A 13,822-nucleotide genomic window follows, 5' to 3' on the forward strand; every position below is an offset into this window, starting at 1 on the left:
AATGTCAACCCACTTCAGTATTCTCAACTGGGAAATCCCATGGACAGAGGAGCCTGGTGGGTTGCAGTCCATGTGGTCACAATGAGTCGGACACAACTGGGCAAGTACAAACAGTACAATTAAATTTAGATTACTCTAGCAGCTACATGAAAAACCTACTTAGCAGCTCAACAGAGTCAGTAGGAAGACCAGCTTGGTTAGGAGGCTAGTACAGTTTACGTAAGAAATGATGATAACTTATACTAGACCATCATGGGAGAAGTTGCTCAATTTGAGGATAAAGGCCAATTCCAATGGATTAGCTGTGAGACATAAGAGAGTGAGAGGATACCAAGACATCTCCTAGGTCTTTGGCAACAACAACTAGGTAAATGGTATCGTATCCACGGTGGGATAAATCAGGAAATAATGAGATGGGGGAGATGATCAAAGGTTCTGTTTGGGAAACTGAAATTTGAGGTGCACGTTAGTTATCCCTTTAAATAGGCTGAGCAGACAGCTGGATATTAGACTCTGAGGTCCTGCTGAAAGACAGAGACTCTCCAGATAAATTTGGAGTGTTATCTATACGATGCTATACAAAGACATTAGACAGGATCTTTAGGAAATAAATGGAGATACAGAAGTCAGATTATGGAGAATAACTGCAAGTTAGCCTTTTAGGGATAGGAAAGAACCTACCAAAGTAAACTGAGAATGGGGAAGAAAAGCACACTGTGGTCTTTTGGAGGCCAATGGAAGAGTAGTCCAAGAAAGCGGGAGTGATCAATTTAACAAATTCTGCGGTGAGGTCTAGCATAATGAAGACTAAGAATTAAGCACTTCAAGAATATTCAATAAAAATGAAGCAACTTCATCATTTTGTTTCTCCTTCAAGGGAAAACAGGGAACCAATATAGTATCGTAAAGTCATATTGAGTTTTATTTATGTTTTCCTTCACAAATTATTTAACTTAATTAAGCATATTCAAAAGCAGAGACATTACTTTGCTAACAAAGGTCCATCTAGTCAAGGCTATGGTTTTTCCAGTGGTCATGTATGGATGTGAGAGTTGGACTGTGAAGAAAGATGAGTGCCAAAGAATTGATGCTTTTGAACTGTGGTGTTGGAGAAGACTCTTGAGAGTCCCTTGGACTGCAAGGAGGTCCAACCAATCCATCCTAAAGGAGATCAGTCCTGGGTGTTCTTTGGAAGGAATGATGCTAAAGCTGAAACTCTAGTACTTTGGCCACCTCATGCGAAGAGCTGACTCATTGGAAAAGACTCTGATGCTGGGAAGGATTGGGGGTAAGAGGAGAAGGGGACGATAGAGGATGACATAGCTGGATGGCATCACCAACTTGAGGGACATGAGTTTGGGTGAACTCCAGGAGTTGGTGATGGACAGGGAGGCCTGGTGTGTTGCAATTCACGGGGTCGCAAAGAGTCGGACACAACTGAGTGACTGAACCGAACTGAACAATCATTTTCTAATTCAAGCAGAACTTCAAGCTGAAATAGTAACCTCAAGATAAGCAACTTGGTGAAAATGAGACAAAAGATAATTTACGGAAATGAGAACTTAATTTTTTGGTAAAACCCTCTAATTTGTTTACCCTGAGATATTCAAGGAAAAATAATCCATTAAACAATAGAACAACCTGAAGAAGATTATCAGAAAACAAGAAGTTTCTCATCGAAATTAAAAAGGTAATTTCTCAAAGATCCAATTAAAAATTTTAAGAGATAAAGTGTAGGTATCACCTAAAATGAAAAACAAAGAAACAGAGAACAAAATATGAACAATAAGAAACATAGTTACTAACATAAAAAATACAATGTCTGCCTAATAGGAGATTCATAAAAAAATGAAAAATAAAGGGGATAAAATAAGACCAAAATAATATAACTTTGAATAAAAATTCATAGTTTTTACAAAATAAATAACAAAATATCAATATATATCTGATATTTTTCATTTACAATGAAATGTCACAGTAAATAAAAGATAGTAAAAGTTTTCAGGAAGGGAAAATATTGGTTCTCACCAACAGAAACATCAGATCAACAATGTATTTCTCTTAAATGCTAGAAGATGATGAATCAGTTAATTTAAAATATAAGAAAAATTACTTTCAATTACAATTTTACTTGCGCCAAACTACTAATCAAGAAGAGGGGTAAAATGGAGCATTATTACATATGTGTACATTTAGAACTCTTTATGGCAAAAACTTTATATCTGGATGTGATTCTGATATGTGATTTATATCAGATGTGATTCTGGACCAAGAGAAGGAGGTAAACCAAGGAGGACAATATAGGAAAGAGTGATTTTTCCCGCCCTGGAGAACTATAAAGGGACATCCTAGAATGTCGGCATTGCATGTTGGGGTTGCAATACCAGAACTATGTCTTCCAGTTCCACGTTAATGATATTTAAAGTTGATGAGTCAGACACAGCATTGTAATATCCAGGGAAGAGTACTGGAGTAGGCAGCCATTCCTTTCTCTAGGGTATCTTCCTGACACAGGGATCAAACCCTGGTCTCCTGCATTGCAGGCAGATTCTTTACTCTCTGAGCCACTAGAGAAAGTCCATTTGATATACAGAAGTAAATAATAGAAGGCTACTAAAAATAAAAGCAGATTGTAAGGAGGCGCTTTCTGAGTAAAAATGTGGGCACAGTATAGAGGCCTGGGCTCTGGAGGGCTGTTTTTATTATTCTCCAGTACTCTTTTAGCCATGAGGCACACGTAACATTAATAAAAAGTAAAACACATATGGGCTTCCCTGATAGTTCAGTTGGTAAAGAATCTGCCTGCAATGCAGGAGACCCCAGTTTGATTCCTGGGTTGCAATATATGCACATCAATCTATCTGTATCTCTATGAACAAAGGCAGCTTTGTCCAGATCAAGAAATAATATGAATGATCAAAATTCTATCATTAGGCAATTGCCATGAGAGGCATTAAAAAAAAAAAAAAAAGAATGCTGAAAGGGCCTTCCCAGGTGGCACTAGTGGTAAAGACCTCACCTGTCAATGGAGGAGTTGCAAAGATTCAAGTTCAACCCCTGGGCAAGGATGATCCTCTGGAGAAGGAAATGGCAACCCATTCCAGTATTCTTGCCTGGAGAATCCCATGGGCAGAGGAGCCTGGCGGGCTACAGTCCATGGGGTTGCACAGAGCCAGACACGACTGAAGCAACTTAGTACACATGCATATGCTGTAAGGATTCTAAAGCGGCTCCCTCTGAGTAAAAGGACAGACCTGCAGTTATCATCACTGCTCTCTTAGGACACTCATCTTCTCAACAGGAAGTTCTCCTTCCAGAAAGTACAAGAGAGGAAAATCATTCATAAAGCTCCTACTTTGTATTCTCAGGTTCTCTCCTCTAAAAAATCTATCTGAATGCCAAGAACTATATCCTTCGAGGTGCAGTGCATTTTATTTCATAGAGTAAAACATTACTCAGAGCTCGAGGAGTTAATGCATTTCCTTCTCTGGTTGAAATGCTACCTTAATTATACGGCGTTTATTCTTGGCATTTCCAGTTTCCTAAAGAGACAAGGTTACTTTGCAATCTCTTTGTGCTCATGCAAGTGTGTGGGGGTAGTGCTGAGGGGGGGTAAAATGCTTCCAGCTTACCACACTCAGAGAAAGAAATCATAAATCAGCAGGTCAGGCAGGTACTATTATTTTACCTTTAACATTATTATGTTTTCAATACAATATTTGAATGGATTTCCTTCTGCATAATAATTTATCGAGAATTACCAAAACTCTTAATGAGCTCAGAGAACTCTGGCTCCAATAAAATGAAACCTTTATCACAAATTGGTTGAGCCTATGACTGCAACTTCATCATTCAATTGTATATAAGTCAAGATGTATTTTTACTTTGTAGGAATAAGTTCCCAGGGAAAGAAAACTCATTTAAAAACTTTGGGCCATTAAACCTTAAATGGTAGAATATCAGTAAAATAAAAATGAACTGGACCAAGACTCGAGAAACTTGGAATCCAGCCATCATTCCGCAAGTAACAACTTATGTGACATTGGGAAAGTCTTCTAACCTTACTTGGTTTCAGTTTACAAATGTCAAAATGAGAGATGTGTCTAAATAAAGGCTTTCTAAAAATCTGTTGTAGTTTGAAAAATCATATAAATTTGGAACAGAGAACTTACAGTTTTCAGTGGCTGCTGCCATGTAGGTTATACTGTTTTTCCTAGAAATTATTCTCTTGCTAGAAATATTCATTAAATTGTCCATCATGAGAAAAACAGAAAGAAGCTTTTCTAACAACTTAGGCAAAAAACCTTTAGCATTGTGTGCTCACTGCATGCCAGGGATAATGCCATTTAATCCCTACACTAACTAGGTGTGACTTAGGTTCTATAATCCCCATTTAATAGACCAGAACAACGAAACTCAGAAGGATTGAGCAGTTTTCCCAAGATCACCCAGCAGATGAGGTATAAAGATGGAGAATCTGAATCGGAGTTTGTCAAAATCCAAAGAACTTCCTCTTTATCTTTTTGTTTAACCATTCAATACACTTAAATTTCATACAGTTATATAATCTTATAACCCCCAAAGAATCGAGCTCTTTCAAACATACAATGGAATATACACATTGCACAGCTAAGAATAGAAATTTGCTTAGTCCTAGATAGAATAAGTCTCCCAAAGCTACTATTAGTCTTGCACATGCTTACTTTATGAATCAGAAATAATGACACGGGTTATTAAATACCAATTCTTTGCTCTCAAGAGAATACAATGAACAATAGCTGGAGAAGTTTATCAGAAGAGAGAATGCAACAAATATAAGTTTAAACACTGAGCTTCCATTTGGTAATCATGAAATTATGCATTTGAAAGGAAGTATAATATATTTAAATTCACCTTTAAAAATATTTAAGTCCGTTTCATACTAGAGCATGTAGTTGAGCCTACCCCCTAAGATGCTAATAAGAATCTTAAATTCCATTAAGTATTACTGGAAAAGGGTAAGAAATTTAAAGCTAGGACCTGTTTCCCGCCCCCCCAGCCAACACCCATAGCCGCAGAAACCATGTCCTACACAAAGCTTCCAGACAAAAAGGAAACAAGTCTCTAGGAACATTCAGTTTGTTGCCATAATGGATATTGAGTAGAAGTCACTCATTCATTTACTTTAAAAGGTTTTGGTAACAGTGAATCAGGTCAAGATGAACCACTGGTCTAGGACCATAATTAGAAACATAAACCACCTAGAAGTATTAGAAATAAGCTGATTTATTTTAAAAAAAGAGATGAGTCAAAATAAAATTGCTGAAGTTGGGCATTATAGTACAACCAATGCAGCAAAAGAAAAAGAAATTACCCTCAAAAAACCTATAAGGATATTTTTTTCTGAAATATTTATAAAGTTCATCTTATGTAATAATATGCATTAAAAGTTAGCTAGACACAGTAAATAAAAGTGCAAAATACTCCTTTTTAAGGACAATAAACAAAAATATTAAAGAAGAGCACTGTTGAACAATAGAAAAAGATTAAACTTTCTTAGTGTTCCTAAAATTAAGGATCTCATAAAGAGAGATGTTCTTAAAGGAAGACAGGATGTTTCTGATATTATGCATGATTTTATTTGTAGAATGAATTGATTTATGATCCTCCAAAGAATGACAGAAAGCTTTCTTAATTCTTCTTTTAATCCTCAAGAGTCAGATATGTGAATAAATTTTGAAGACTATGACTTTATAAAGTCTTTATAAAGAAGTAATGTTGATTGAGTTTTCAACCAAATTAAGATCATGCAATTTTAGAGCTGAGGTTGTTTTTTAAAGAGATAAAAACAGTTCATAAAGAATTGGTCCTAAGTAATGAAATAAACTGACTAATTTGCCAATCCTTATGGTATTCTCTTCAACAAATAACTATGGAGTAAAACTTACCACCGTTCTTGTATATCTTGAGTTGAAAAAATATATAATTAAAAGGTCAAGAGAAATATTATAAATAATCTGGTTCCTTAGCATATGTGAATGTTTGTTCATACACACACATACAGACTTACTCTATGTTTTTTAAGTTGAGTGAAATATACTTCAAATGGCATAAAGATGACTAAGTTAACCTCTAGTTTAAAGAGATATTATAAAAGAATGAGGACAATTTTAGGAAACATCACCCTCCTGTTACTGTAGCTATCAAGTATGAAAATTCATTCTGCTCTCTTACCTATCAATCTAATCTATCTCACAGATCTGCTTAACGCATCTAATGTATTTACTGCATGTCTTTCCTAATATGTGCAGCAAGTTAATGTCTATATATTTATAGTTGAAACAAAAATTGTAAAACCTGTCCTAGTTTTGGACTAATTACATTGTAGTCCACTATTATATCAATAAAGGAACTAAAAGGTATTTTTTCCCTAAGGTTGAAAGGAACAATTGCATAAAATATCTAAAAAATTCAAGCAGGATGAATAATGTGAGTGGTATGTTTATTTCTACAAGGTCTTAAAGCTTCATACTTAAGAAAAAAAGTTGATCAAATTCAAAATATATAAGTATTTTCAGATATCAAATAAAATTTAATCTATGGCAAATTCTTACATGAGCATTGATTATGTATTCATCGACAAAAATTCATTTAATAATAATACTTGTTATAAATTTAATTTGCCTTCTACCATAACAGGTTTGATTTTTAATCTTCTACCTCCCTCTCCTATATTGCCAAAAAAAGGAGGAATTAGAGAAAAGGGAGAGAAAAACTTCTTGAAAGGAAATATGGTTAAGGATTTATATGGGGAACAAAAAGGATATCTTCTATGTTTTTAATCTTCTATTTCCACACATGCCACTACATCAGTGCTTCCCATAACTGTTTGAACAATTTCTCAATAGACTAATTTACATATATTGTGATTTTCATAACTATTGAGTGTTTGTAAGACAGCTCCAAATTAACAATTTATAAAATATACTTTAGAACTATTCTTTTAGTTAATGAGTATACTAGAAGCTGTGAAAATTGATTCCTTTCAGACTGTCACTCTTGTTCAGTACTTATTTCTTGCCTGAAACATTCCCAGACTTAAAAAAAAAAAAAAAAGCTCAATGCTTTTGACTCCGTCAGTGTCATTTATCTGTACTAACACTGGAAAGAGGACAAATACACAGATATAATACCCTACATCTCTTAATGTTTCCCCCAAATTGCCAGCAGTGTGACATTATTTCCTTTAGGAACTACCAGTTTTCTTTTTTTTTTCTTTTCCCTATCCTGTTAACTAGTGGGGGCCAGAAGGGTAATATTTCGATCAAATAGAAATTCTAAGCTTCTGAAATTCTCATAGTCAGCAAAATTTCTCCAGTCAGAAAACTTTGCTCTGCTAACCCTAGTTCTATCTCTAAGTCATGTGATCTTGAGCAAGCCATTACAGCTGGCTCCCGCTCACTAGAAGAGAGTCATGTGATGCCATAATGAAGTCTTATCATTTCTAGAACAGTTTAAGGCATTTCATTTAAAAAAATGCTCTGATTTACAAATTAAAATGCTCCAAGCTCTGGAGCAAGAAATCTACCAATTTCCACATGTTGACATTATGACAGTGTTTTAAATCCACACTGATAACACAGTGGTCATAATTACGGAATAATTCCAAACAAGTACTAAGGTGTCGAACAATTTAAATGGTCAGAAAATACAGCTGATTGACCCTTCCACACATTTATAATATGGGTTTGCATATAGTTTTGCAATTCCATTTAATAAAAGACAATCTCAATCTCATAAAAATTATAAAAACAAAACTATTGGTATCCTCATCAAGTTAAAGTGAAACCAAGTGACTTGTAAAGGCCCACATCACTCACTGTGGAATTTTATCTTATTTATAACGAGAAATTGCCATAATAACTTTATTATCTTCAGTTTTCAATAACCAAATCATTTTAAGTATGGCAACTTGGTACCATCAACTAAAGTTATATTCCAAGTCAGTAAGCTTAGATTAAACACAAAACCCAATAAATAGGTTTAAAGCACTGAATGAATAACCATACTCCAGATATGGATAGACAGACAATATCACATTAGAAATCTGTACTTAAGGAAGGCAAAGAGTCTTGGCTGTGATATTTCACTGATGATGGTTCTCTGTCTCACTAAAAGCTGTGACTAGCTTATTAAAATCTCAGATGGAACATGAATGATTTGGCTATATAACCCACAGTATAGAAACTAAGGCTAACTGACCCAGTTAGAAAAAAAAGGAATTTTTTTTTTTGTCAAAGAAGCCTAAATATGATAAGCATGCAAATGAAATCATTTTGACATGTTTGCTTCTGTCATCTATAATATTTACACTTAAATATATTGGATTCTCAAGATACAGCTTCAAGAGAATGATGAAATTCTAACTGCAAATCTAACAGCTGCTTTAAGATGGATGATGTCAAGTAAGATATATCTTCTTCTTGCTAGTCACAGCAAATATATATTGACCACTTACTATATGCCTTGAAACTACACTGAAGTTCTCTCAATTTTCCTAAATCCTCATAAATACTCTATGAAATAAGTGCTTTCAGAAAAGGAGTATTCAGAAACGGAAACAGATTGTGTCAAAGTGTGTCTCACAAGCAAGTGGTGGCATGAGGCTACCCCAAGCAGCTTTGCTTTTCATCATTGCAAGTTTTCACAGAAGAAAAATATGGAAGTTACAGAGCCCTCAGTCAGTCCTGGTTTCTCCAGGTAATATAAGGGTGAAATTAGAGTTGAACACAAAATCACTACCTTCCCTGACTTCCACCTTGAATCCACGTGGCTCTTCAGCCTACTGCAAAAAGTTCTCTCTGCTATGGCTAACAGAAAACCTGCGATACCTCTCTGCTTTGGTTCCTGGGAACCTTCCCCATTAACAACATTTACATGCATGTTTTCAACATTAAAGAATAAAGAAAAAGAAACATTTCTCCAGAAAAGTTTCCTTTCAGAGTAAGATAAAAATTGCCACCAGCTTGCTATCTCTGAAACTCAACACAGGCAAGATTCTGCCACTCCCGTGACAGGCAAGATTCTCCTGACACAGCGAGGCCACACGCCACGACTGGGCTGAAAGTAGCTTTAATTCTGCAGCTCACTTCAGTGAGGTCATCTGAGAAACAAAATCTACTTCTTAATTGGAAGTCCGTATGAAATTATGATTTCTGACCTGGATCTGCTGCTGAAGCAAATTGATTTTGTGTTGTTGCTGCAGAAGCTGCTGCTGTTGTCTTGCGATCTGTGGAGAAACGGCACACGGAAAATTTAAGAGTGTATTGCAGTCCCAGGGGGAAATTCCCAGTGTTCTGTGTCACAAAGTTTGATATGACATTGATTAAGCTCGTGAAAATAGACGTGTTCACATCCCTACAGGACCAGCAATTCATCCTTAAGTAGGATCAAACAAGGTATTTCGACTTTGGGAACAGTTACGTTTCTTTTGGCCTAAAACAAATGAAGTCTAAGGTAAGCCAACAGTGGTCCAATCCAATTTGAAATGCTAGAGTTTCAAAAATCCCTCTTTCTGGCAATCTAGGAAGGAGATACTGTCTCTGACATCTTCAGCCCTTAGAAAAGGAAAATATGTCACACATCCTCCTGTTTATGAGAGTCCAGAGTAGCACCAAGTATTAAAAGATGCTGTATTTTTTAGTGAGGTGTTGGTACGTTTCTGTGTCTTGGTGAATACCGTCATTTCTGCCTCCCACAAACCCCTAACTCCCGAGTCCTCCAGTACATTCAATTCTGGTCTCTGCCCCAACTCTCTACTAAATGGATTCTTAATAAAGTCACTAGTCACTTCCAATTTGTTAAATTCTGAAGTGTTTCCTAGTCCCCACGACTTGACTTTTCATCAGAATTCAAGACTCAAGTGCTTTCCCTTGCCTGAACTTTCTCCCTTGGCTTCTCTATCATCACATTTTCCTGGTTTTGCTCCTGCCTCTGAGTCTGATTCTTCTCAGTGACCATCAGTGGCTCTCTTCAGTCGTTCAATGTTGTAGGCTCAATTTTAGACTCTATTCTTTTCCTTCTATATGTCCACACATATGTCAAGTGATTACAAATTTGTTTCTCTAGCCTGATCTTTGCTATTAAGTGTTAGACCCATTTATCTAACAAACATTCTCAAAAGCACTCCAAATTCAACAGATTCAAAACTAAACTCAAGAATCGGCCCTCAATGTGGTCATATTAAGTGTTTTCTAAGCCATACTACCACAATCTCCCCGCCCCCTCACCGTTATTCCTTTTTATAACATCCTCTACCTACTTAACACATTCTATGAGGTTATCTTTCATGTTTGTTTTAATCAACAGATTTCTGTCTCCTCAGAAGGAATCCATAAATATAGTGATGTTGGGGACCATGCTGATTTTCCTTTCACCATTTACACAAAGTCTGATGCAAAGGAATACAGAAGGAACATTTGATGCATCATGTATGAGTGAAGAGACGAGAAGAAAACTTTAAACACTTAACTATATGAGATAGGGCAAGAAACCTTCTCACAAAAATGTAACTTCTGACCTCATAAAACTTATAGCTTTCTTACAAATAAGCTCTAATTCTTATTCCCAATGCTATGATCACTATCATTTTCATTATGAAAGTATATTCTTTAACCTCTGCTTCAGAAAGCTAAAAATTCATTCAGAAATGGCAACCCACTCCAGTACTCTTGCCTGGAAAATCCCATGGACAGAGAAGCCTAGTAGACTACAGTCCATGGGATCGTAAAGAGTTGGACACGACTGAGCGACTTCACTTTTTAAGGAGAATGTCAGAGTAAGCAAAAAATTCTAGAATCTGTGGAAGATGTCTGAGAATAGTCCAGGATGTGAGAAGAAAAAGTAAGGTACATTGCTCTCCATTAAATATTGCCCAGATTTTTGAGGACAAGCATGCTCCCAGACCCATCAAAGTATCGATTCTCTACAAAGAAGTATCTTCATCTGAGCTCCAGTTTTAGAGGCTCCTAGGATTTTCTGAATTCACATAGCTAAAAGTATTGAAGGCTGTTCAGCTGCAGTCATGTTTGACTCTTTATAACCCCATGGACTGCAGCATGCCAGGCTTCCCTGTCCTTTACCATCTCCCAGAGTTTGCTCAAATGCATGTCCATTGAGTCAGTCATGCTTCTAACCATCTCATTCATCTGCTGACCCATTCTCCTCTTGTCTTCATTCTCTCCCAGCATCAGGATCTTTTCCAATGAGTCGGCTCTTCTTATGAATAAGAAAAGAATGGTGTTCTTCTAGACTGCTGTGGGCAATCACTATCTGAAGTTATTTTGTTAATTCTTCTATTCCTCTTGATTGTCTCTTTCCACTAGAATTTAGGGGCTTTGTCTTTATGTTTAATTGAAGTAACTTCAGAGTTAGCACAATACCTGGCCCACAAGAAGCACTTGATTACTTTTTTAAAAAAAATAAATTAAACTTACCTTCTCCAGGGGTTTAAACTATTCTCCTCTATGTAGATAATCACAGAAACTAAGCTCAGCCCTCTGTTTCAAACTATTTATTGATAAAGAAAGCTGAGTACCAAAGAACTGATGCTTTTGAACAGTGGTGTTGGAGAAGACTCTTGAGAGTCCCTTGGACCACAAGGAGATCCAACCAGTCCATCCTAAAGGAGATCAGTCCTGAGTGTTCATTGGAAGGACTGATATTGAAGCTGAAACTCCAATACTTTGGCCACCTGATGTAAAGAGCTGACTCATCTGAAAAGACCCTGATGCTGGGAAAGATTGAAGGCAGACAGAGAAGGGGAAGACAGAAAATGAGATGGTTGGATGGCATCACCGACTAAATGGACATGAGTTTGGGTAAATTCCAGGAGTTGGTGGTGGACCAGGAGGCCTAGCATGCTGCGGTCCATGGGGTCACAAAGAGTCAGACACGACTAAGAGACTGAACTGAACTGAACTGAATATTCTTTCTCATAGTTTCGGATGGGCAACCTGAAGACAGTTCTAATTCAATATAAAAAAGCCACCTGCTTTTCCAAATCTACCTGCCTTTGGACTTTGCCTATCACCCAGGCTCAACCCTTTTCCTCTCTCTTTAGCTCACTTAAAAAAATTCAACTATACATGATTCTTCCACCTGTTCTCCATGGTCATTACACTGCTTAAGTCTCACGTCTTATTTAGACTATTATAATAGACTCCTAACCAAACTTCCTGCCCCATAATTGGAAATTTACTTCACTAGTTGAATCCTACACCTAGCCTTCAAAGCTCAGACCAAACAGGTCAAATGAAAGCTTTCATAACATCCCTGACTAGAAATGTTCTCTTGACTCTCTCCATGGTTCTTTTTGTATTTCTCTCTTATCCATCACCTTGATTACTATCACTTCCATGTTGCATACCACTGAAACAGTTGATAAGCTTTTTCAGATCAGTCTTTTGTTTACTTTGGTATTCTGCCTTTTTATTATGCAAGGTAGAGAGGAGAGAAGCTTTTATTGATTTGTTTGCCTCACAGAGTGACCTATAAGCTGCAGGCAAAACAATGCCTGTGCCTCTAGCTCTTTCTAGACTGTGTCTCTACTTCTGACTCACCTGTTCTTGCTGCTGCTTGGCCAGCTCCATTTGCTGGCGCTGTTTCTCAATCTGAGACGCAGCCAGTTTCTTCTGCTCATCATGGGCAGCCAGCAGCTGCTCTCGCAGACTGGTTAGCTGATTGATCATACCCATGAGCTGCCTCTCCTTCTCAGCTAGGCTTTCGGGAGTCCCTGAGAATAAGATGGCAATAAGACGTGTGAAAAATGAGAAGAGAGTGGTTCCTCAATGACAATGACTAGGGTATGTGGAGAAATATTACAAATGAAAGGTTTGGCACCCAAACAAACATATACTTACCTTCCTTCAAACTGTAACTCAATAGTAAAAAGTGATGGCTATTTATCCATTACAGAATATCAGGATGAACAGATATTTTGATTATTTTGTATTTATGACAAGTAACAATCTATATAGCTTTTTTCCCTTTAATTTTACAAGTAAATGAAATACTTTTGGCTAAGCATTTATTATTCTTAATGTTCTAATCTGGGGCCTGATGGAAATAAAAAGAGGTTTAAAGCACAGTTCTTGGCTTTAAGTAGTTTTTAAAATCAAATTAAAGAGTCAAGACAAAAACATGAAAACAATAACTTATTAAGAGATCAAGTTATCATTTTCAGAGATATCTCCTTTTCTTAAAATGAGAATTTTTAAAAATCAGAATTAAGGAATCCTACATTTAAAAAGAAAAAAAAAAAACCTATTAACCCAAGTTTTAGACTGTTTTCTCAAATGCCACTCAGAAGCTTTCTTCAAAGATAGAATAGAGCTAGCAGAAAAAATATTCAAGTTTGAGAATATAAATTTATGCTATCATGAAATAATGAAACATAGCTATAAAACTAACATTATGGCCACTCAAGGTTACAGTTAAATCCAAGATTTGGAGGACAAATCACACAATAATTTAAAATAAGCACTATGTTTGAGATACTTAAACCATGCCAGTGAATCTTCTAAGTCAGGTTAAAATACTGATTTGTTACGCCAGAAATGTGAGCAGTTCACTGAAATAGAAACAATATCACTTTTAATTGTTCTTTTAAGATTCATCAGATAGACAAGACCCTATGGTAAAGAACTAGCAGTAGGAGAGAACACACTTTTTAATTACGATTTTCACTTCAAACATAAGACACTAAGCACTACTTCAATAATGTATTTGCCACCTGTATATGTGAATTAGATAGAAAGACCCGTTATAACTCAGTCACCATTCC

General features: G+C 36.3%; 1 protein-coding gene across 4 annotated transcripts in view; it reads right to left on the reverse strand.

The window, feature by feature from the left end:
- The window catches only part of SOX5 (SRY-box transcription factor 5), a 1,158,063-nt gene that overhangs the window by 229,918 nt on the left and 914,323 nt on the right, over positions 1-13,822 (reverse strand). For all 4 annotated transcript variants that reach the window (XM_040235353.1, XM_040235352.1, XM_040235351.1 and 1 more), the window contains 2 exons: positions 12,600-12,772; positions 9,200-9,268 (listed from right to left, as the gene is read on the reverse strand). In XM_040235353.1, coding sequence (XP_040091287.1) covers positions 9,200-9,268; positions 12,600-12,772 — 242 coding nt within the window. The remainder of the gene's footprint in view (positions 1-9,199; positions 9,269-12,599; positions 12,773-13,822) is intronic.

The sequence above is a fragment of the Oryx dammah genome, unplaced genomic scaffold (assembly GCF_014754425.2).
Source record: "Oryx dammah isolate SB20612 unplaced genomic scaffold, SCBI_Odam_1.1 HiC_scaffold_29, whole genome shotgun sequence".
NCBI classification, from domain to species: Eukaryota; Metazoa; Chordata; class Mammalia; order Artiodactyla; family Bovidae; genus Oryx; species Oryx dammah.